General features: G+C 41.5%; 1 protein-coding gene across 3 annotated transcripts in view; it reads left to right on the forward strand.

Moving 5' to 3' along the window:
• The first annotated feature begins 2,546 nt into the window (after positions 1-2,546).
• The window catches only part of ENPP1 (ectonucleotide pyrophosphatase/phosphodiesterase 1), a 54,847-nt gene continuing 34,759 nt past the window's right edge, over positions 2,547-22,634 (forward strand). Inside the window, exons 1-3 of one of the 3 annotated variants that reach the window (XM_062639562.1) lie at positions 2,547-2,782; positions 18,926-18,998; positions 20,495-20,611. In XM_062639562.1, coding sequence (XP_062495546.1) covers positions 2,591-2,782; positions 18,926-18,998; positions 20,495-20,611 — 382 coding nt within the window. In that variant the 5' untranslated portion in view covers positions 2,547-2,590. The remainder of the gene's footprint in view (positions 2,783-18,925; positions 18,999-20,494; positions 20,612-22,634) is intronic. The other 2 variants (XM_062639560.1, XM_062639561.1) reach the window with 2 other exon arrangements.

Genomic DNA, 22,634 nt, shown 5'->3' on the forward strand with positions numbered 1-22,634 from the left:
TCCTGCAATTAATTCATTGCACAGTGATGTCTTCTGTCCTGTAATTCTTAAAATGGTATTGACTGCTATTTAACAATGTCCTCAAAAAGATCAAGCAGCTACAGATTTCTGTAGGTTTAACACTGGAAATGTTTCTGCGCTTCCCCTGGTATTCAACAGAAATGCCTTTTCACCTGATTTATTCAGTGTCAAAACTTAGTCCTTTTTGGCCTTCCATTCTCCTCTTGAGTACCTTGACTGCCTGACAGTTAGCTGAAACGAGAGTACTTCTCATTGGTAAGTTAATTATTCTCCACGTTTCCATGCTGGTTAATTATTTTCCATGTTTCCATGCTGGTTAATTATTTTCTGTGTTTAGCCTGAAGCACCTTAACTGTTTGTATTGACACAGAAAGAAATTATAAAATTGAGGATGTTCAATAAATATTTGTACACAGAAATGTAACCATAATAAATAGCTAATGAATGACCAACTTCGAAGTTAGCTACAGCTGCAGAGTACCCTTTATTTCATAGAAGCATAGAACAGTTAGGGTTGGAAAGGACCTTAAGATCATCTAGTTCCAACCCCCCTGCCATGGGCAGGGACAACTCACACTAAACCATGCCACCCAAGGCTCTGTCCAACCTGGCCTTGAACACTGCCAGGGATGGAGCATTCACAACCTCCCTGGGCAATTCATTCCAGTGCCTCCATTTCTATGGAAAAAAAAAAGAAAGATACATTTGTGTGATGCAGTTATACATAATTTCCATTGAATCATCAGTACAAAGCATGTGCTATTCAAACTTTTGAGTGGAAGACTTAGGACAAAAAAGGAGGTTTACATTCTTTATTATAGTCTTAATCAGAAAATATCTTTCTACAGTGAAACACATGAAAATGAAAGATGAAGTTTTATTATTTGTAAAAAAAAAAACCAAACCCAAACCAACAACCAACCTGAAAGCTTTTATTTTTTTTTTCTAATTTTTCTTTTTTTTTTTGGGGGGGGGAGGCAGGAAGACATTTCTTTTTTCCTGCCAGTGTGACTGGAAACAGAAAAAAAAATATTTGAACTTTAAACCATGTGGTTGCAGGATCTTTTCATTTATAGAAAAAAAAATAAAATAAAGTGAGGTTGTTGCTGCCTGTTGTGTGAGTTATTAAAACCACATTCACCCACCCCCCCCAAAAAAAAAAAAACAACAAACCCAAACAAAACAATTTGGCTATGTCAGTTTTCATGAGTGTTTTAAAATTATTCGACAATCAGTATTCAGATTACTTTTTTTTAACAATTCAAATGTCAAATCCTTGAGTGTAGAGTAAGTCAGCAGCTGATCAGTTGGGCAGTTGTTTGAAACGTGCAGTAATGGAATGAAGGAGACTCTTACTGTAGACTTAGGAGCTTAGTTCTCACAGTTTCTGTTGCCCTTTATTTTTGTAATCAAGTGAAATATTTGTGTAGAAATCCTCATATCTGCACCTATGGAACCTCATGAGATGATAGCAGATGCGCAGGCAGCTCTGCACTAACTTTAGTATGCTGTGAGCTGCAGCAGCACCACAAACCAGCAATTATTTTTAAAGGAAATTTGTAGTGGCAGCTTGACTCAGCTCAAATAGAAAACAGAGCAACAACATTTTGACAGGGATCAAAATCACTTCCAAAGGAAATTTTCATTTCAGAAAATACGGATGTTGTCAGAAAGTATGCAAGTGCCACTCTTTTCAGAATACATTGACAGTAAAAATAAATCTACCATAGACGCCTCAGGCCCCAAGAGATCAACGCCATAATCACATTAGAACTGAAAGACAGAGTCTAAATTTATATAACTACACATATGACAATAACTTAAGAAGTAATGGAAAATGAATTACTTCCAGCAGTTTTAAACTCAAGCATACTTTGTGAGTCTTGGTTGCTTAAGGTTGTGGATGCCCCATCCCTGACAATGTTCAAGGCTAGGTTGGGTGGGGCTTTGAGCAACCTGGTCTAGTTGAAGGTGTCCCTGCCCATGGCAGGGGGTTGGAACTGGAGGAGCTTTGATGTCTCTTCCCCTCGGTGGACCGGAGAGAAGGCAGACCAGCGGGCAGGGCGAGATGCTCCCTCAGCCAGCGCCGACGAGCAGAGCTCGGGCTGCCGACGCGCACCGGGTGCTGGCTGCGTGCTTCTGGAGACATCGGGAACGGGACCCCCGCCTCCGCGCACACCTGCGGGGCCGCCCGGCGGCTTCGGGGAAGGCGGCGCCACCGCCGCCGGGGTCAGGCAGCGGAAACTTTCCCCGCGCTCCCTCGTAAACACGGCCCGGCGCCTTCCCCCGGCCGCTATTTTGGACCGCCGTGATGTCACGGCAGCGGCACCTTCACCGCCCTGGCCGCAGCCCGCCCTCACCTGCAGGGACGGGGCAGAAAGCAGGGGCGCCCGAGCAGGGCGGCAGAGAGCTGTTCCCCTCCTCCCGGCGTCCGGCGAGGGATGCCGGAGGGGGAGCGGGGACCGCCGGCCGGGCTGCCGGGCGGGGCGGGGCCGGGTAGGGCAGGGCCGCCCAGCCACGTTATTAATAGCCGTGGCCGTGGCTTGTGGAGGGTAGAGCCGTGGGGACCATGCAGGGCAACGGGCAGCAAGCGGTGGCGGGGAAGGGCCATGAAGACCACCTCGGCGGGGTAGGGGCAGCTGATGGTGGGCTGCAGGGTGCCGCCGTGCCTATGCTGCCGGCCATGGAGGTGGCCGAGGAGCCGGAGAAAGCTCCGGGTGGCAAGAATAAGGACCCCAACACGTACAAAGTGCTCTCCCTGGTAAGGGCCGGGGTGTCGTAGGGGCCGGCGGCTTTCCCCGGGGCTCGCCTCGCCGGCGGTGCGTGTGAAGCGGCTCGGCTGCGGGCAGGTGTTTCGCCCCGGACGAACGGACAAGGCTCTGCCCGGCCCGTCGCGGATGGGGGAGGGGGCCGTGGTGGGGCCGTCAGGGTCTCCCGGAGGGCTCTCCCGCCGGTATGGGGCAGCCTCGGCAGCAGCGGCTCCCCAGGACGGCCGGGCGCGGTGCTGCCGGGCGGATCTCCCTTCCCTCCGCGGGAGTGCGCTCTGGGTGGATGCGCGGAGCTTGTGCGTGTTACCGCTGACAGGCGGCAGCCTGCCGGGAAGCGGGATTCGTGCTCTTCCACTTGGTTTATTTTGCGGTTTTCACAGCGCTCAGGGCTGAGTCGTCTCGATTCTTTTGTAGTGTTAGTGGTTGTCCCGTCTCCCACCGTGTCGTTTTAAATGGTTGGTGTAGAGGATGCCCCAGGGAAGGCTAAAGCAGGAAAATACGGTTGGAAATGCTAAGAAGAGTTCAAGAGCCAAAAGGCCAGAGAAAGTATAAAGGCTTAATTTGGAGTATAAAGTATAATAACTTAATTTGAGACACTTCCAGCCCTGGCTCAGAGGCCTTGATGGCCAAAGCCATTGTTAACAGGTAGGTCACTTTCCAGTTTTAGCACTGTTGCTGTATCATAATTATCCTCCCTGTAGAGATGTGAAAATAAGGCCTTCCAGACTGCCTGGAGTTATCATTATGATGCTAAAGTCATTACCGAGGTGAAAGAACTGCAGCATTCTTGGAAGGAAGCTTCAGTGGAGCTGCAGTAGACTTTTATTACATATATAAAAATATATATATATATGTCTCTATAGGTAGATTTCACTGCATTAAAGCTTAAGGATCAAGATGCCTTTCCAAATTTACCCATAGCTTTAGAATCTGGTTATCCTTTCAAATGAATTGTCTACCTCATAGCAACTGTGTTGGTTGTACTATCTGACAATGGATGATAAGTTGAACTTCCAAGTTTGTCAGAACATAAGGAACATACCGAAATTCATGTTAAGGTGTTCCATGGTAGTTTCCATGTAGAAGTTTTTTTTTTGGCAACTTTTCTTATGAAAAGTACTCTTAAATAAAAGCTTGTAGCTTGTTTCATTACTTTGTTCTGGGAAGGTTAGGTTATGCCATAAAAGCCACTGCAGTTGGATGAGCTTTTTTCGCCATCCAAAGCTCAGCTTTTTTCAGGCTTAGAAATAAGCGGTAATAGTGGAAATAGTGGAAAATAATCATATGCTATTAACAAACTAATGTTGCTCTGAGCTTTTTAGGCACTAGTACAGCGAAGTGATTAGAGATACATAGGCTCTTAAAGACTGGATCTGAACACAAGTTAAAATGTTTGCAGGCACTTATTCTTCTGAAATAAGTCCTTATTTTTCAAACCATAGCTGTTTGCTGTGACTTGGCAAAATGTTCATCCTGTGCTGACTGAAGTGCCAGGGTGAAATATACGTCATCTCTGAAGAAATAATTTAGAACTTCTACACATAGATGACTGCTGTATTATTTTTGGCAGTTGCAGGCAGTGATATAATTTAGAATATTCAGAGAGAACTTGAAAAGCTTTCTAAATACTACAGGTGTTACTGGATTGAGTAAACCAAGAATATATTTAATCTCAGGTTGCCCAAGGAAGTTGTGAATGCTCCATACCTGGCTGTTTTCAAGGCCAGGTTGGACGAAGTATTGGGTGACATGGTCTAGTGTGTGGTGTCCCTGCCCATGGCCAGGGGGTTGGAACTTGATGATCTTAAGGTCCTTTCCAGCCCTAACTAATCTGTGACTCTGTGATTCCAAGCCTCATGTTAGGAAGTGGAAAACTGGAGTTGGAAATGGACTTTTGTTCTTTCTCGCAAGCCAATGCATTGATAATGCCATCCCCATGTAAGAAGAAAGTGAGTAGGCTTACCTGCTTGGTGTTTTGGTTGGGCAATGTGAAACTATAAAAGTGACTAGACATAAGTAAGCTCTCTTTGCCTGTGTGTACTGTAGCTGCATGCACTGTTGCTTCCTTTATTTAAGCAGATTAAAAAATAAACCACCACCCCCCCCCCAAGAAAAAAACCACCCCCCCAAAAAAAAACCAAAAAACAAAACCAACCCAAAACCTGACTTTAGGTAAATTTATGATGTGTTTGGTTTTTTTTGGCTTTTTTTTTAATAAAAGCAGATGAGTGCATTTCTAGTGATTAGTGAATACTTGAATTACTACTTTTTCATTTTCCTGGGAAGCTCAGACTTTGTTTGCATTCCCCTCTTCCTGTTTGGGTACCTGCCACCCTGTAGATGCCTGTCTAATTTGTGAAAAGAACCTTGATGCTCTCAGCTTCTGTCCCTGAGCCAACCTTACCCAATTACAGGGAAACTGCAAAGTTCCCAGGTGCAAAAGTTTGTACCATGTGGACTTTACCCATGGGTTTTATTGGTTGTGCTAGAAGCCTCTGTGTTACCTGGAGGTACTCGGTGTGTTGGTTACGGGAAGATGTAAGTAGATGAGGAAGTGGTATGGAGTCACTTCCACTTCTAGCAGTGCTTGTTGTGGCAGGCATAATTTGAAGTTCAGCTGTAGGTTTTCATACCATGCAGATCGATCTTCTGTTGCTGCACAGGGAGAATTCTGCAAATGATGGGACAAACCCACAGTATTTACTAACCTCTGAGGCTAAGAAATCAAAGCATCCAGCTTTAAACAGTCATGAGAGGTGGTGATCCTTCTTCTCTCTGTTTATGCAGTTTCTGTGCACACCTTTTCATTTAGTGTCTTGCCAATTTCTGAGATTGTACCTTTGTCCCTCAAAGCCCAGTGAGTTGTCTGCAGGCTTCTAGTCCCTTCAGGCTCACCAGCTGCTGTTGTGTGACAGAGTAGTATAACTCTTGCTTGGGTTTGAGGCTTTCTATTCCAGTTTGCCAGTGACTCTCAGGCATTGCATTTTGGTTTGATTCACTCATCCATTAAAATAAACTTTTCCATGCATTTATAACAGCTGAAGGGGAAAAAAGTAAAAAAATAGACAAGGTTTCTTTTCAACAGTTTCAGGCTTCCTTTGTCAGAAGTGGGAAACTCATTTAAGGTAACACTTTGTTTAGAAAATTTCTTAGCACTTTTGCAGCTTCGTAATTCTTCATTAGAACAAAAAAAAAAAAATCAAAAAATTCCAGATAAGGTCCTGAACCCAGGAGAGTGTTAGCCTCCTATAAAGAATAACACTAGCATTTTGGTGTGTATAAAGGTAATGAATTGTTAAGTTTTAAAAATTGCTGTTGGAATACACTTAAAACTATTTTTAAGTCTGGGATATTTTTTCCTTGTACTTTTTTCACTAAAGCAGTCCAGTCTTTTTTTAAGACTAGCATTTGATGCATGTGCCAAACACTAAAGTCTTCTGAAATATTGTTTTGTTCAGTTACCTTCTGCAGCTTGCTGAGAGGGTAGATAGAACTTGTATAATAACCGTAAATTAGAACAGTTTTATATAACAAATTAAGACAGTGTAGCTCTTTGGCATGTGCTCTCAGAAAGCTGCTCTGTGTTTTACAGCTGGCTGCAGGTGCAGCAAGAAGCAATCCAGGGTATGTGGCTGCACTCCTGTAGGTTTGCTTACTTTCTCTTTTGAATGGTTGGTGAGCTCTTCATTAGCCTGATGGTCATACTAAGGTAGTGCATGGCATGGACAGGGCCTTGTAATGAGCTGTGATCTGAAGCCAGTGAAGGGTATCACGATAAAGATGACATCTTTGGAAGCCACTGCACTAGTCTGGGTTGCCTTTTTATCTAGCAATTAAAGTGTGCTGGGCTGTATCCAGTTGCTGGTAAGCCAAGAAAAGCTTTTGCTTTGGTGGTATTCCATCCCACGTGGAATACTGTGTCCAGGCTGGGGCCCTCCAGATCAATTCAACTGGAGCAAGCTCAGCAGGGTGCCACCAAGGTGGGCTGGTGCTCTCCTTGTGTGAGGTGAGGTAGAAGGCCCTGGGCTTCTTCAGCCTTGGGAAGAGGTGGCTTAAATGAGGAGCACCTGATGGCAACTTTCCCACAGTTGAGGGACAGCTCTGAGGTTGTCATCAAGAAGATGGAACCAGGCTTTAATGTAACTCATGTGAGGAGAGGAAAGACAATGAAAAGAAAGTGTTTGTACCCAAACCTTGTGATTTGGATCATAGTTATTCACTCCAGCCAACTTTGGCATAGCTGTTTTTATGAGTATTGGCCAGTTCTAAAGCACTGGAATTAAGGATTAAGTATTTTGTGCCTGAGTCTGGGAGATGTGGGCACCATGTTCAGTCTCTCCTCTAAACTTTTTTGGCCCATTTTAGCCTTTTTTTTAACTGTTTTGCTTTATGTGCCTTGCCTTTTTTTTCCCTTTTCAGTAAGTCCTGAAATGACTTTTCCCATGAGAGTGCTGGATTGTGCTTAGATAGAACTTTTTGCGTTCCAAGAAACTCCACACAGACTAACAGTAATTTTGAAGTGTCTGACTGTTAAGCGATTTGAATTTTTTAGCATTGAACAGCCTTTGGTGAAATATGAAGTAGAAAATGACAGTGAGAGGATGGCCATAGTTTAAGTAGACTTTGAAGTGCTTTTTGGCTCAGAAATATTAAAGCAGTTCTTTGCCAATCTCCAATATTTTAATGTTTTGTAGGAAACTCTGTTCCAGTATTTAGAAACAAGGGTGTGTTAAAGCAAGTGTCTTGCCTGTCCTCCTTCAACATTACAGCTCTCCAGCTCCAGTGGTGGCTTGTTTTAAATTCTGAAGACCTGATAAAAACTGGTGTTTGACAAAATATTCTTTTATTATACTTGCTGTTGATGCAATTAGATGCATGTAAGTAATAATACAGTTGTAACCATAAATGCATACAATAAATATGTTGCTATCCAATTTAATTCATGAAAAGAAGATTTGGGGGTTGGTGAATTTTTTACTGTTTCTCTTCAGTCAACTCATTTTTCAAGGAAGACCTTGCAAATAATTCTTGTTACGCAGAGAGAACCACAATTTCTTTACTCTTCAAGTGGGTACCTTCATGCTGGGAACTGAAGACAAAAATCATGATCTTGTTCTTGTACAGTAAAAAGCTAAGGAATACTTAGTGATTTTTAACTCTGAAGGGATGCCAGGGTTAACTTGTGTTCTTGCTTTACTTGCGCTTTGCTTCACAGAGCTTGTCAGCATATCCTATCCTAGATGACAGAAGCTGATATAAGGTAAAAAAAATTATCCAAATAAACACTTGCAGAAATTGAAGCTTTGTCAATAATTAAGAAAAAAAAAAACCCCAAACAAGGCAAACACAACAAAAAATCCACTTGTGTAAAAATCTTCACAGAGAGAGAATAGGGACCACTTTTGTTTATAACTGTACTCGGAACTAATTTTTATTGCCTAGCTATGTGGACTTAGGGTGCAGCTGAGCTACAGTCAAAGGTGTGATTGAGGTTTTGCTGAACATACTTCAGCTCAGTTTAAAATGTGTAGTTTAGTATTGCTTTCGGACAAAACAATGTGGAGTTTAGGACAGACTGCAGGATACTCTTATGTAGCTGAGCTGGGGCCATTTTGGAGGGTTATGTTGACCCTTCCGAGTGCAGTCTGTGAATGCTCCTGGCTTCTTGGAGTCCAGCTGGAGTGCAGAGTTTGGAACAGGCTGAAGTACACCCAGCTGTGTGACTTGGGTGCTTCTGTCAACACTGCTGTCTGGTTGGCTGCCTGAAAACATCCACATTGTGCCTAGCAATTTGAGCGTAGACTACCTGCTGGTGGGTTAGGCTGTAGTGTGCTAGGATCAGCTGTTTGGTCCATTCAGACAAAACAAATGAGCAATAGGGGCTATGATTATTATCAACATGTGCTCAGACTTCCTGCTTGGAGCGTTCAGAGATCTGTCTCAATCTATGCCTCAGGGTTTCTCTGTTTTGCAGTAATAGCCTCTGTCTACCTGTCAGGTAACTAGAAGAGGGGAGGCCCTACTGAAAGGGACATAAAGCCATACAGGTATGATAACGATGCAGATGCAGGCAGTGGCCTCATTGAAAAGGGACATTCTTACCATGCCTCACATGAACAAAGTGAGCAAAGCAGGTCTGGGGACTCTAGCTGTGTTTGGCCAATAGTCTAGATTGCCAGAGGTGTATATAGTGATGAGGCAGGTCCAAGGTCAAGGAAGGAAATAGTGTCTAAGTTGGGGTCAGGGTCAATGGAGTGCTTAGCCAGGATGGACACGACTGCAGTGTGGCTTTAGTTCAGGCAGAGGACAGAGGCAAGAGCTGGCTAAACCAAGGTGAGGAGTGACTGCTGAGGCTTATTCCAGCTTTTTGTTGAAGAGCTGCCTTAAAGGCTGGTTGAGGTTTCACAAACAGCAGCTCTCAGAAGCTGAAACATGGGAGAAGTGGCAGCCAGACTCCTGGGATGTGATAGCGTGTTCTTGGTCTAAAAATAAGAATGAACACATTAATAGTTTAAATGGGTAGGCCTTTTGTAGAGACAATAATTAACTTGAATTTGGAACAGCTTAGTTACTGTGCTAAAACTTAAATTCAGGCAAGGTCAAAGATACAAAAATTATGCAAGGCTTCCTTCCAACTCCTGCTTTTTGAAACTTTTTCTTTAGCATTCTAATATCAGTAGAATTACACAAGGAGTGAACTGTTCTGATTTGATTTGCTATGGAAGCTGCATTTCTGTTACTTTTGGCTGAAAGGAGGAGTGGAGCGAATTTAAGGCTTTGAAAACATGGAAGGTATGAGAAGTTTCTCACTTTGAATATGGTATTAGAAATTAATATATTGACTAACATCACTGTGGCAATATGGTCTGGGCAGTGGATAAATACTTGTTTTAAAGAATGTTCTGTCTGACAGAATTTGACAATCGCAGTAGTGTCCTGTTTGATGGAGCAGTAGTATGTATGATTTTCATAGAAGCTATTTTATAATGATCAGTATAGGAATGGTATTTTGACAATAGGACAGGAAATAAAACAACATAAAATGTACCATCTGCGCTGAAAAGCAAAAATACTTTTCTGCACATCTGTTGCATAGGTCAGTTGTATAAAAAGTTTCCTTTAAGGGTACTTATAAGACAGCAGTGGATTTTATTATAAATGGGATGTGGTGAAGGGTGAAGGAAAGCAGGGTAAGTAAGGAATTCTGGCAAATAGGCTGTTGTTTAACTGTTCAACACTGACTAAGTTAGCTAAGGAGAAAAGGGAAGTAGTGAGAAAAGATAAAATGTTGCATTTTCAAATGTATGTATGAATATTCATACATTCCAGGTATGTATGAACCTTGTCCCCGTTCTGCTGTGTAATGGCATATAAATAAATTAAGCTATATGAATGCCTTCTAATATGTGGTAGTATTTGTGTGCAAGTTTGTGTTTGGGTACCAGTTTGTGTTAAGTTCCTATTCTATGAACAACAAGGTAAGTATAGTGTTGTTACAGCTGTTTGCACTAAAGTTGATAATCAAACCCAGCCATTTATCTTCCATTGTGTTTATCTTTGGCATCATCTAGTGGCCCAGTTCTTCAGTCCTCTTCTGACTGCAACAAGTTTCCATGTTGTGAGGCATTAAAATTTGATAGTCTGCCTTTTGTATCGTAAAGGGCTGTATTAAAAGGGTGCAGTGGGAAATAATGGTCTCTCTGTTAGCCCTGACATCCATTTTTGGAAAATGGCCAAAGAATTCAAGGCTAAGGGTGTGCCTGTGATTGATATCAGTGTGCTTAGTGAAGACCCATGGTGAATAGCTTTGAAACCTTTTTTGTCCCATCTTCTTACCTTACTGCTTTGTGGTTCTACCATTTTTGATACTCCTTACATTCTTTTTACATTTGTTTTACAGGTTTATTTCACTTGCTTTATAAGGTTGCTCTGTCTTCCTGCTCAGCCTAATCTTGCTGTCATGGTGGCAGAAGCAACAGCATCTGCTAGGGAAAGGTGGAGGTGAACGTAGGTTTCTTTGGTATACTTAGTGGCATTATCAGTACCCAGGAGAAGCAGCCTCCTCTTACACTGTTCTTGTTTTGTAACTCTGGTGGTACTAGAATCAGAACAGCTTTAGCTTTATTCTTGAGAAGGGATTTTTGGAATAGGAAGTCCTGTTTATGATCTGTTGTGCTGAATGAAAGAATTGTATTTGCAAGTACAATATTTACACTTTTTCTCGTAAATCAAGATCAGTTTTCAGTCCTGAAAAAAAACAAACCCTACTTGCTGATTAAATAGTCTGCTCTGCTGCATAAAATAGTGTTTGCAATACAGTATTTACACTTTTTTCTCATAAACCAAGATCAGCTTTCAGTCCTGAAAAAAACCCTAAACCCTACTCTGGTGAAATGGTAGAGTCAGCTGCTATCTGTTTTCTGGGAATTTATCCAGAAGTTATTTCCTTTTATTTTTGTCTAGCATATAGTTACACTTTAGTTTGTCTCTTAAATACTCCCATGATGTAAAATGCATTGAAAACCAGAACAGCTAGATGTGCTTTGAGAACAACTGATGTATTAATACCTTCCAGGAGAATATGTACCTGTACAGTTGGACAAACAACAAATAAGACAAATATTTTAGATCCTAGCTGGCAAGTGCTAAGTCTTTCCTATCTTTCTGTCTCTTGTTAAAACCAGGTGCTCGAATAGTTCTGGAAGGTATTTAGAGAGCTATAGTATGATAATTCCCTGCTGAATGAACAAGTATCATTCTTTGGCAAGCTGTCCATAAAGGATTTTTATAGTATCTTACAGTTGCTCAAGCTACCTTTAAACTGTTTTTGTCTTTTGAATGACCTTAGGTTGCAATAGTATATAACATTCTTGAGAACATTCAATAAAAACAATGAGAGTAGACCTGCTGTGTGCTGCTATGGGAAGAAAAATCAATAACCCCTATGCATTTTTATAGCTTATCTTTTTAGCTCTGAGAAGGTTTTGGGTGTAAGCTCCAGCTTTTCCATCCACTGACTTAAGGATCATTCAGTCACCTTCAGCGTTTCAGGACAGCCAGGACCTGAGAGCCTCAGCAGCTCTCCTCCTGCTGAGCTCTAGCTGTGGAATGTGGGTCAACATAGTAAGTCTTTGAAGAGCATAAAAATATTTACAAATGTGGAAAGAAGAGATGGGTGGTGCAAGAAGAAGGAGGTGGTACACTTGTTACAGTTGCCGATAACCTGTTATTTTAAGTGATCTATTTAGGTATGTGGCTGTGTTGGTGTGAGTGAAAGTATCCATCTCTTTTCAGTTTAGTAAACATTATTAAGAATCCCCTACTTTTGAATAAAACTGAGCTGTTGGGCATTTATGCCTGTTTAAAAAATAACTTTTACAAGCATAAGTAAGTGTTCCATTGCTCCTGGCAAGTGTAGATATTTTCTTTTTTCTCTGTACACTATGCTTTCTGCATTTTTAACAATGACGTTTTAAACTGAAGGTAATTCGCTTGTCACTGGAAATTCATTATTTATTACTGTGCTCTTCACACTTTTGCAGGTGAATATCTTTCTCAAAGATATTTCAATGTGAAGGTCCAGGTCGTTAGTCATCTATTCTAGGTGCACAGAACAGTGAAAACATAGTATACCCTTCACAGATCCCAGTGGTTTTGGAAAATTCCATGTTTTTTTGTAATACTGGCATTACAGATCCAGTCTAGACATTCTCCCTTCATGGACAGACATGACACAACTGTGGGAGTCAATCATGGAGTTTGGAATGGAAAACCACTACTTTGGACTTTTTGCCATGTTAATTGCATAGTAGTTAATAGAAGTACCTTAAGTACTTAATAAAAGTACTTAAGAGACAAGGTTTATTGGCCGTGGAGCACCAGGGGTGAAGAAACAAAGACAGGAAGCAATAAAGTACGTGGTAGGTGAAGATTGAGTAAAATCAACACGGGAAGAAACGTAGTTCAGAATTATTATTCCTTGAAAGGAATATCAGTGCATTCTTCAGGAATTCTGCAAAGAAAATGCAGAATAGAGGAGTAGAGGGGAAGTAGGGGAGATGGATATAGCTGGGGAAGAGTAAAGAGAAAGGGACAGTATAATTGACTATGTAATGGAAGGAAGAGTAAAATACAGCAGCAAAGGGTAGACAACAGTAGCTAAGGCTGGTGAGAGCTTTCTTTGTATGTCACCAAGACCTGTATAGTTGACCAGTCTCTGGGCTCCGGTGTCTTACTGCCTCTGTGGCCCTTCCACCAGCCCCCAAAATCACTGCTGGGATATTCTCTTCTTTGCAGTTCTAGAGATGAATGACGGAAATAATTCTGCTCTCTAATCATGTTATCATCTTTCCATCTGCCCAGCTCAAAATAAAAGGCTTTTGAAATGTTTTCAGGATTACAGTTCTCCAGACACTCAACCACCTATTCCCAGCCACTATAATGTTTACAAAGCAAAGCTTTTATTGCTTCCTCCCACATAAAGGAAGCAGTGATGGGACAAAGATTCATCCCTAGATGACAATGTTTTTTTAAATTCCAAAACAAACTCTCTAAAAAATATTTTAAAACAAAAAAGGACACTTTCTTCTGTACAGTTGTTACTGTGTTGATTTAAAAGCTTTTCTCAGATACTATATTAAAACCACATCTGGCATTTTGTCCTACAAATGTCTCAAGTTAAAGGACAAAAAGTTCATGTGCTACTTTTGCATATAACAAGTCCAGTTTCTTTTATTTGCCTTCCTAGCAAGTGTTGGATTCACATATTCTTTCTTAATTGCACCTTTTCTCGTTCTTGAGTTCTTGCTTTCTCTTTTGAGGGGAAGAATTTGAAGGGGGGAGGGAGGGGGGCATGTAGAGAGAGAACTGGTAAGATTTTCTCCTTTTGTTTAAAGAGAGACTAAAGGTTGAAAGCAGGCAGTGTGGTAGTAACTAGAGACCAGTCTAGTGCTTGCCACAGGACGCTGCAGGGTTCTCATGAGGTTCTTGATAGTAAATCTTAAACTACATGTGCAGCTACTTGTTTCTATATAGATTTAAAAAAAACCCTAATCTTTACACAGCAGACTGTAGCATCCCAAAACTGAGCTACGTGTGTGTGTAAAATAGTTTAGGTAATATTGGCAGTCTGCTTTCTGCAGTGAAGTACCACCTAGCAAGAAGTAAAATGAATGAGTCCACATTGGGACTGCAGCAGTGAGATGAATTTCTGTACCTGGGCAGCCTTTAAAGCTAGCACAAATATTCCTTGTCTTCTGCAGAACTGATCATCTTGGAGCCTTTCCACCAACAATAAGTCAACTACTAGTGTGGCACCTCTTGCTGTGCCCAGTCAGGATGACTGCTGCTGTTGGCCAGTATTAATTGTTCCACATTGTTCCAGCTGAATGTTTGTGCTGTTTGCATCAATAATATCCACGTGACTGAAGTCATTCAGGCTCAAGATAAAGCTTTGATTGAAAACCTTATACTATGCAACCGCAGTTTAATGTTTACTCCACTAGGTTGGAGTTGGCTGTGCCAGACCATTATCAAAAGGTTTACCTCTAAGCTTGCCATTTTTGTGAAGCTTCTTTATTAAGCATTGAAAAAAGAAAGAAAAAAAAAAAAAACAAAACCAAAATGGGGGTGGAGAAGCTTTAGTATTTTGCAGTAAAATATTTTAAGACTAAAATTTAAGCTAGTAAGACCAATGTTAAGAAAGCAAAGGCTTGAATGTGACGAGTAAATGGAAGTTCCGGGATCTTCTTTATTATAGATGGACATAACATACCAGGTAGGGACCTGGACCATGTTTTCTCTTGTATGTATATATAAGAAATCTGAAAGCAGAACTGGTTTGTACTAGAGACGCAGAGAGCATTTTTGTAGTATGATTGTAGTATGCTGTTGTCTGTGACTGTATGAGGTTTCCAGAGTATTACTTGGGGAAACAAGTTGCACTAATGCCTCAAGTAGCATGTCCATTTTGTAGTGTTTCCTAGCCAAAAGAAATATGGCTCAGTGAACTTAATCCTTTCATGTTTTTGCTTGCTGTAATAAATTATGTTCATGGAAGTGTAAAACTGAAAATCTGGAATACAATGCACAGCCATGATTTTATAACATTTGATGCCAAAATATCATGAGTTATTTGTGCACTTCAGTGAGGATGTACTAATTTTAATTGGAAAGTATTGCAATGATACTACTTTGGGGTGGCCTTTATTTAGATTATTTTTGCTTTTTTTTTTTAATTAATTTAATGTCACAATTAAATTCCTGTTTTAAAAGTGCATTACCTACACTGAAGCTCCATGGGGGAATAGTAATAGTTTATTTAGCAGCACTGCAACATGTTTTTGTTATGAGGATGCCTTAAGTGGTTTAAGTGTCATAAGTCATGTAGCTGTTTGAAAGTATGGGATAAAGCTCTTGCAGGCAGAGTAGGTTTGGCTTTTGTTTAAAAGCACACCTGTGGTTGTATGTCAGAGGATGTTCTACTCCTTGATCTTAGTAGCAGAGCCTGGTGGGAGTTGAGAAGCAATATATTGTCACCCTGAAAAAGAATATTCCCAAGTTGCCTTTTTAAAAACAAAAGAATCAATTTGTAATTTCCAAATAATAATGAATAAGTTAAAAGGATAATAAGAGGTTTTGCTCTCTCCATGGATTTTTTTTGCAGGGCCTTAATATCTTGCATCTGATGTGCTACCTACCTAGCTGTGCATGTGCCCTTATCTAGGTTCATATGGAAGGTTCCAAGGTCTAGAATGATTTATGTGGATGATAATACTGTTGATACTGACTTAACAGTTAGTATGCTGCTTTTATTTTATTTATTTATTTATTTATTTATTTTTTTACAAAGTACGTAGCTGTGCAGTTGTGTTCATTCTTGACAGCCGGCTTAATGGAGACTTGCACCTTTCTTTCTATCAGTTGTATCCTATCTTGGTGCATTAATAATGCCAGGGTTTTTTGTTTTTGTTTTCCTTATTTTTTAATTTATTTTCCTTCTTTTTCTATCAATTCAAAGATAGATTTGAATTCAAAAAGTACTTATTTCTCTGCTAGACATGGTATTGAATAATCTAAGATTCTGGGCTTGTGTGGTTCAGAATTCTAGGCCATAGTTTCATCAGATTGAGTCTATAATTCCATTTCCTTGTGAATGTTATATATGTATTATTTTTGTTGTTGATTAATGTTTCGTATTTTAATAGTCACACCAGCCATCCTCAGGGTACTCAGTTCCCTGAGTTGGATGGCAGAGATGGGGAGCCGATTGAAATCCCTATAATTCAGGAAGAAATGATTGGTGTCCTCCTGTTCCACTTAGACATACACAAGTCTATATGTCTGGATGGGTTACGTCCAAGAGTGCTAAAGGAGCTGTCAGAGCAGCTTGCTAAGCCACTCTCCATCACTTATCAGTGGTCCTGGTCTAGTGAGCAGGTCGCAGGGGACTGGAGGTTGGCTAATGTGGCACCTTTCTACAAAAATTACAGGAAGGATGACCCTGGGAGCTGCAGGCCTGTCAGCCTGACCTCAGTGCTGGGGAAGGTCATGGAGCAGATGATCCTAAGTGAGATCATAAAGCACGTGTGGAAAAGTGGAGGGATCAGGCCCAGTCAACATGGGTTCATGGATGGCAGGTCTAACTTGACTAATCTGATCTATGATAAGCTGACCCACCTGGTTGATGAGGCAAAGGCTGGGGACGTTGTGTATTTGGACTTAAATAAAGCATTTGACTCTGTCTCCCAGAGTGTTCTCCTAAACAAATTGGCTGCTTATGGTCTGGATAGGTGTATTCTTTGCTGGGTTGGAAGCTGGCTAGATGGCTGAACCCAGAGAGTGGTGGTATATGGCATCACATCTAATTGGTGAATGGTCACTAGTGGTGTCCCTCCTGGCTTGGTGTTAGGGCCGGTGTTGTTTAACATCTTCATTGATGATCTGGATGAGGGGATCGAGTGCACCCTCAGTAAATTTGCAAACGATACCATGCTGAGTGGTGTTGATCTACGGGAAGGCAGGATGGCTCTGCAGGGGGATCTGGACAGGCTGGGTTGATGGACTGTGGCCACTGGTATGAGCTTCAACAAGGCAAAGGGCCAGGTCATGCGTTTGAGCCACAATAACCTTGTACAATGCTACAGGGTTGGGGAAGAGTGGCTGAAAAGCTGCTTGTTGGAAAAAGACCTGGGAATGCTGATTGGTGGCTGTTGAGCATGAGCTGTCTTGTGCCCATGTAGCCAAGGCCAACAGCATCCTGGCCTGTATCAGAAATAATGTGGCCAGCAGGACTAGGAAAGTGATTGTCCCCCTGTACTGGGCACTGGTGAGGCTGCACCTTGAATCCTGTGTTCAGTTCTGGGGCTCTCACTAGAAGAAGGATGTTGAGGTGCTGGAGCAGGTCCAGAGAAGTGCAACAAAGCTAGTGAAGGGTCTGGAGAACAAGTCTTATGAGGAACAGCTGGGGTAACTGGAGTTGTTTAGTCTGGAGAAGAGAAGGCTTAGGGGGGTCCTGATCACCCTCTACAACTACCTGAAAGGAGGTTGTAGTGAGTTGGGGGTTGATCTCTTCTCCCAGGTAACAAGCAATAGGACAAGAGGTAATGGCCTCAAGCAGCACCAGGGGAGGCTTGGATTGGATATTAAGAAAAATTTCTTCACCGAAAGGGTTGTCAGGCATTGGAACAGACTGCCCAGGGAAGCGGTGGAATCACCATCCCTGGAGGTGTTCAAAAATTAATGTAGATGGGGCCCTCAGTGACATGGTTAGTGGTGGTCTTGGCAGTCCTGGGGTAATGGTTGGACTTGATGATCTTAAAGGTCTTTCCCAGCCTATTTGATTGTATGATTCTATAATTTACACTTCACAAATCCAGAATATCTGAATTGTAATGCTGTACATTCCAGAAATTGCTTTCTTGCTGTGTTTGTTAGCTGCTTAGTGAACAAAACTGTCTAGTGAACTGTATGCTTGTTAAAGCCAAGACAAATAGTTTTATTTACTGAAGTGGTCACAGTCTTTAAGCTTGAGAAATAATTGGGCGTTTTTTATAATATGATGTGGCAAAAATTCATCCCAACATGATTCAGGCATTGTATTCATGACTCAGCAGGTTTTTTCTGATGAGGAGGAGGAATAAAGGGAGAGACTTTGTGTAGGCATGTACAAAAAAAAATCGTTGAAATATTGCTTGAAGGCAAGCTTTCCTCAGAAAATGATGACTGGGAAGGCGGTATCTCCCCAAATACTTCTGAATAAGAAAGTCTTCATTATTACAGTGCCTTCTCTTTCAGGTCTTTTGGCAAAGTACTGTATTATCTTCTACACTTGAATAGAATAGGCATTATAACTGCACTGTTGGCTTTCCTAGACTCTTTAATTATTCTATATGCATTGATAGTACATGCACTTTTCCTGAAGAGTTTATGAACCCATTCCAGTACTTAAGAGGTTAAAAGGAATCTTTCCCTGTGTATGAGTAGGCATTAGGTCTTGCCCTAAAATGCTGTGTTAAGGACAGTATGGTGCTTGTTTGATAACACTAATGCATTCAGAATCCAAAATAAACATGGCCATACTTTCTGGTCAGTGTCAGACATTGTGGTCAGTCTAATGTGACATCCCACAGTTGCTTACCATGGGATGGACCAACATCTAGTATGAACTGGATACTAGGAAGTGGGAAAAGGTTTTCCTGGCTAAGAAAATTTTAAGTATCACTTAAGGGCTATGCTTTCTGTAGCTTGTGGTCAATGGCAAAGCTTCACCTTCTTAGAGCAACCTAGGAGGAGGGAAGAAGCGGAGCAAAGAATTTTCTATGAAATTGATGTGTAACAATAAACAATTTACTGTTCATGGGAAGCAAGCACCATTGTGTCTACAGTAAGTAACTTTATAAAAAATTAAATACACAGGCCAAGTCCTGGGAATATCCATGTTTGTGCAGCAGTAATTAATTGCAAGCGATGTAACTACTCGTGCAAGTGAAAAATGCGTGTAAAAGCAATGAAATCAGCCTCCAAATCTGCATGTTTATCAGTTTGGTTACATTTATGTAGCATTCTAGAGAAAGTGAGGGCTTTCAAAAGCATTCAGTAGTCACTTCAGATTACCGTCTTTTTTTTCTGTCCCACAGGTACTCTGTGTTTGCATGTTAACGACAATCCTAGGATGTATATTTGGCCTGAAGCCTAGCTGTTCAAAAGATGGTAACTAATTTGCCTTTTATGTAGTAATATTTCTAAGCAATTCCTTTTTGGTTTCTTTTTTATTTGTTGGGTTTTGTGTGGTGGGTTTTTTTTTTTGTTTGTTTTTTGTTTTTGTAAATTAGCCTTGATATTATCAGAATGCCACCCTTTCTTGCTGCAGGACGAGGATGGGATGCATTGCTGAAAGCAGTTTCAGTTAGAGGGAAATGAAAATACCAGGAAATAAACCTCAGGTGTGCTCAGTACTTGTGTGTACTCACTTGAGAGGTAAACTGGCGCTCTGTGTGTGGTCTGGCAGTTTCCACATATCCCAGCCGTCACTGTGGTGATGTCGCATGGCTGTCTTTTCTCAGCTCACCGTAAAAAAACCAACCAAACAAAAAACCCAACCAATAACTTCTATTTCATGTTGTCCTGGAACATTTGTTTTTCATCTTTTCCAGTCAATGATGGTGAAAAAGTTGTTTGGTGTTTTGTTTCCATTTTTTTTTTTTTTTACTGTTTAGAATTGTAGTCTGAAAATGTTCCTTGTGGAATTCCTCTGGCTGTTTTCTGTCCTGAAAAATACATGCTTTTTTCAATGATGAAGTTTCTTCAGGTGGGAGGTTACAAAAGATGTGTTAAAAAATCAAGCTTTTCTTCGGGAGCAGCTATGTAGAATAATTTTAAAGTTGTTTGACAAATAGTCCTACCTACACTGATATTTTTTTCTTTTTTTTTAAAAAACTAAAAATCAGGTTATTAATTTCCTACTACAACTTGTTTGAAGTATTTTTCCTCATTTTGTTACAGCTTTGCAATACTGGCTCATTATCTCATTTTTCTAATATCACACACCTCAAGTTTGTATCTGGTTTGGAATGACCCTTCCTGTGTCTTGAGATAATACCTTAATTATTGTACAGTGGGATGCAGAACTGGGGCTCCTTCAGCTCCTCTGATTTGTATGAGGACAGACATTCAAACAGGGCATGAGCATGTGGGAATTGCAAGCATAGCTAATGCAGTCTAGATTCTAATTAATGTTCATTTATAGAAAGTGGAACATTTATCAGACATGAAAATGAAGATCAGTGCTCTCTGTAAAAGCATTTTACTATTTAAGGCATCCTTACTGAAAACCTAGGTTTAAAGTTCCTCTGACAGGTCTTCCATATTCTGAATGACACTTTTTCTGGTGATACAGAGAGGCAGGAACAGTTGCAAATAGAATTGTAGTGTTTTGTTTCACTTCTCCTTCCAATAATGAAACACCATGATCCTGCTAAAGCAGAGCAGAACCCTTTGTTCAACATGATAAAAAATATTTTTGTTCAGTAAGAAGAGAAACTAAATGGTAAACTTTTCCTTTGGCTGTTACTGTGTTTTGCAGCCATCCTGTAAGTTGTGTGGAATGACTATCTGTGTCATTCCACATGCTGACTGTATTAATTTCTTTTTGCATGTTGACTGATGTGGGCTCAGCCGCTAATATCTAACACTATTCAATATTACAGTGAAAACCTGCAAAGGTCGTTGCTTTGAAAGGACCTTTGGAAGCTGCCGTTGTGATAGAGATTGTGTCAAGCTTGGAAACTGCTGCTTAGATTACCAGGAAGCATGTATACAACCAGGTAAGGATGGCGAAAAGTTGTGGGGGTGAACTCTCCTGTTCTGTGATGTGGGACAGCTCTGTGTATGAGTGTTGTTGTGATCCAGTGGCCATGATCCCTGACCACTTTCAGACAGTGAATGCAAAGGGGAGCTGCTCATCAGTGGGGTGTTTCTGGCCGGTGGTCTCCCCCTCCTTGTGCTCTCTCCATTGCAGCGCAGGTGAAGTTGCAGTGGTGATGGTGGTGCTGGGGACTCCTATGGAAACATCAGGGCTCTGGTGCAGCTGTTGTACCCAAACAAAACTTGTACTTTACGCAGCTGGACTCCATAGGAGCTTACATAGCCAGTCGGCTGGCTTTCTTATAGCTCCTAATGGGGGGAGAGTCTGTGAGGGACTGTGCTGCTGCTCTCTCATTTGGAAAGAGGAGAACAACTGTAACTTGAGGTCTCAGCCAGCTTTTTGTTCTCTGTCTGGGGGTGAGAGAACAGTGACCTGCATTGTCCCTGGCACTGGGGACAACTCCTACATTCTCAGGCAATCCAGGAATAGAAGTGCATTCTGCATATTTTATCTTTCTGTCATCGCCTGCGTGAAAAAGGGGAAGGACAGAGCAGCTCTGTGAAAGCTGCCATCTCTCCTTATCCAGCTACTCAGTCCTTCTGCATTGTTACTCCCCAGCTTGAGTGTGAAGCAAAGGTCATGTGCTGGCCTCTGGGACAAGGCAGGGTGACAAAATAGATTCCACGGGTGGAGAATGATTGTGAAGTGAGAAGCAGTTCTCATGGTTTGCCAGAAAGTAAAGGTCAGATAGGCAAAGGTGTGAAAAGTACCATGGAGAAATTTGACAGGGAAAAGTGTTAGTGTGGGTAGGAACACTAAGAACAGAACCTGACTCTTTTTTCTATTTTAGTTTTGCCTTAGTACTTCATATGCAGCATTCTTTTCAGTTAATTATCTTTCTTCTCACTCCTCTTTACATGCATTTGTAAAATTTATCAATGTATTCTCACCCTGAAATTAGAAATTCCACTGTTGACTTTTAAAACCAAATGAGGAAACTAGGCTTAGATCCCCAAGTCAACTGACTGTTATTGAAAGATCTAAATTCTGTAAAGCTTTGAGTTTATGGAATAGTTGCATGGGATTTGCTCTCCACTGTGTTTTATTACACCACTCTCTCTCAACTTAAGGAATTCTTTAAAACCAAACTGGAGAGTCTGTCTCAGCAGTAAGAATGGGGATTTATTTTGTGGTGGTGGTTTGTTTTTCTTGTGTGGTGGTTTCGTGGTGTGTTTTTTTGTTTTTTTTTTTGTTTTTTTTTTTTTGTCCTTTATTTAATTAGTCTTAACATCAATGGAGAATCAAATTCTAGTTTACAAATAGTATCATGTAACTAGAACCATAACAGATTATTCGCTTTCCCTCTCTCTCTCTCGCGCTTTCCCTCTCTCTCTCTCTCTCTCGCGCTTTCCCTCTCTCTCTCTCTCTCGCGCTTTCCCTCTCTCTCTCTCGCGCTTTCCCTCTCTCTCTCTCTCTCGCTTTCCCTCTCTCTCTCTCTCTCTCGCTTTCCCTCTCTCTCTCTCTCGCTTTCCCTCTCTCTCTCTCGCTTTCCCTCTCTCTCTCTCGCTTTCCCTCTCTCTCTCTCGCTTTCCCTCTCTCTCTCTCGCTTTCCCTCTCTCTCTCTCGCTTTCCCTCTCTCTCTCTCGCTTTCCCTCTCTCTCTCTCTCTCTCTCTCTCTCTCTCTCTCTCTCTCTCGCTTTCCCTCTCTCTCTCTCGCTTTCCCTCTCTCTCTCTCGCTTTCCCTCGCTCTCTCTCTCTCTCTCTCTCTCTCTCTCTCTCTCTCGCTTTCCCTCCCTCTCTCTCTCTCGCTTTCCCTCCCTCTCTCTCTCTCGCTTTCCCTCTCTCTCTCTCGCTTTCTCAGAAGTAAAGATTTACTGACACTGGTAGTTATTGAAGTTCAATATTGCTGAAAGTGAGATTAACCACCTGGGAATACTTGTAGGGATTTCTAGTTGCTAGTCAAACTAGCAATCCTAGTTTGG

This window comes from Pezoporus occidentalis, unplaced genomic scaffold (assembly GCF_034315485.1).
Source record: "Pezoporus occidentalis ecotype Australia unplaced genomic scaffold, CSIRO_AGI_Poc_V1 ctg61, whole genome shotgun sequence".
NCBI classification, from domain to species: domain Eukaryota; kingdom Metazoa; phylum Chordata; class Aves; order Psittaciformes; family Psittacidae; genus Pezoporus; species Pezoporus occidentalis.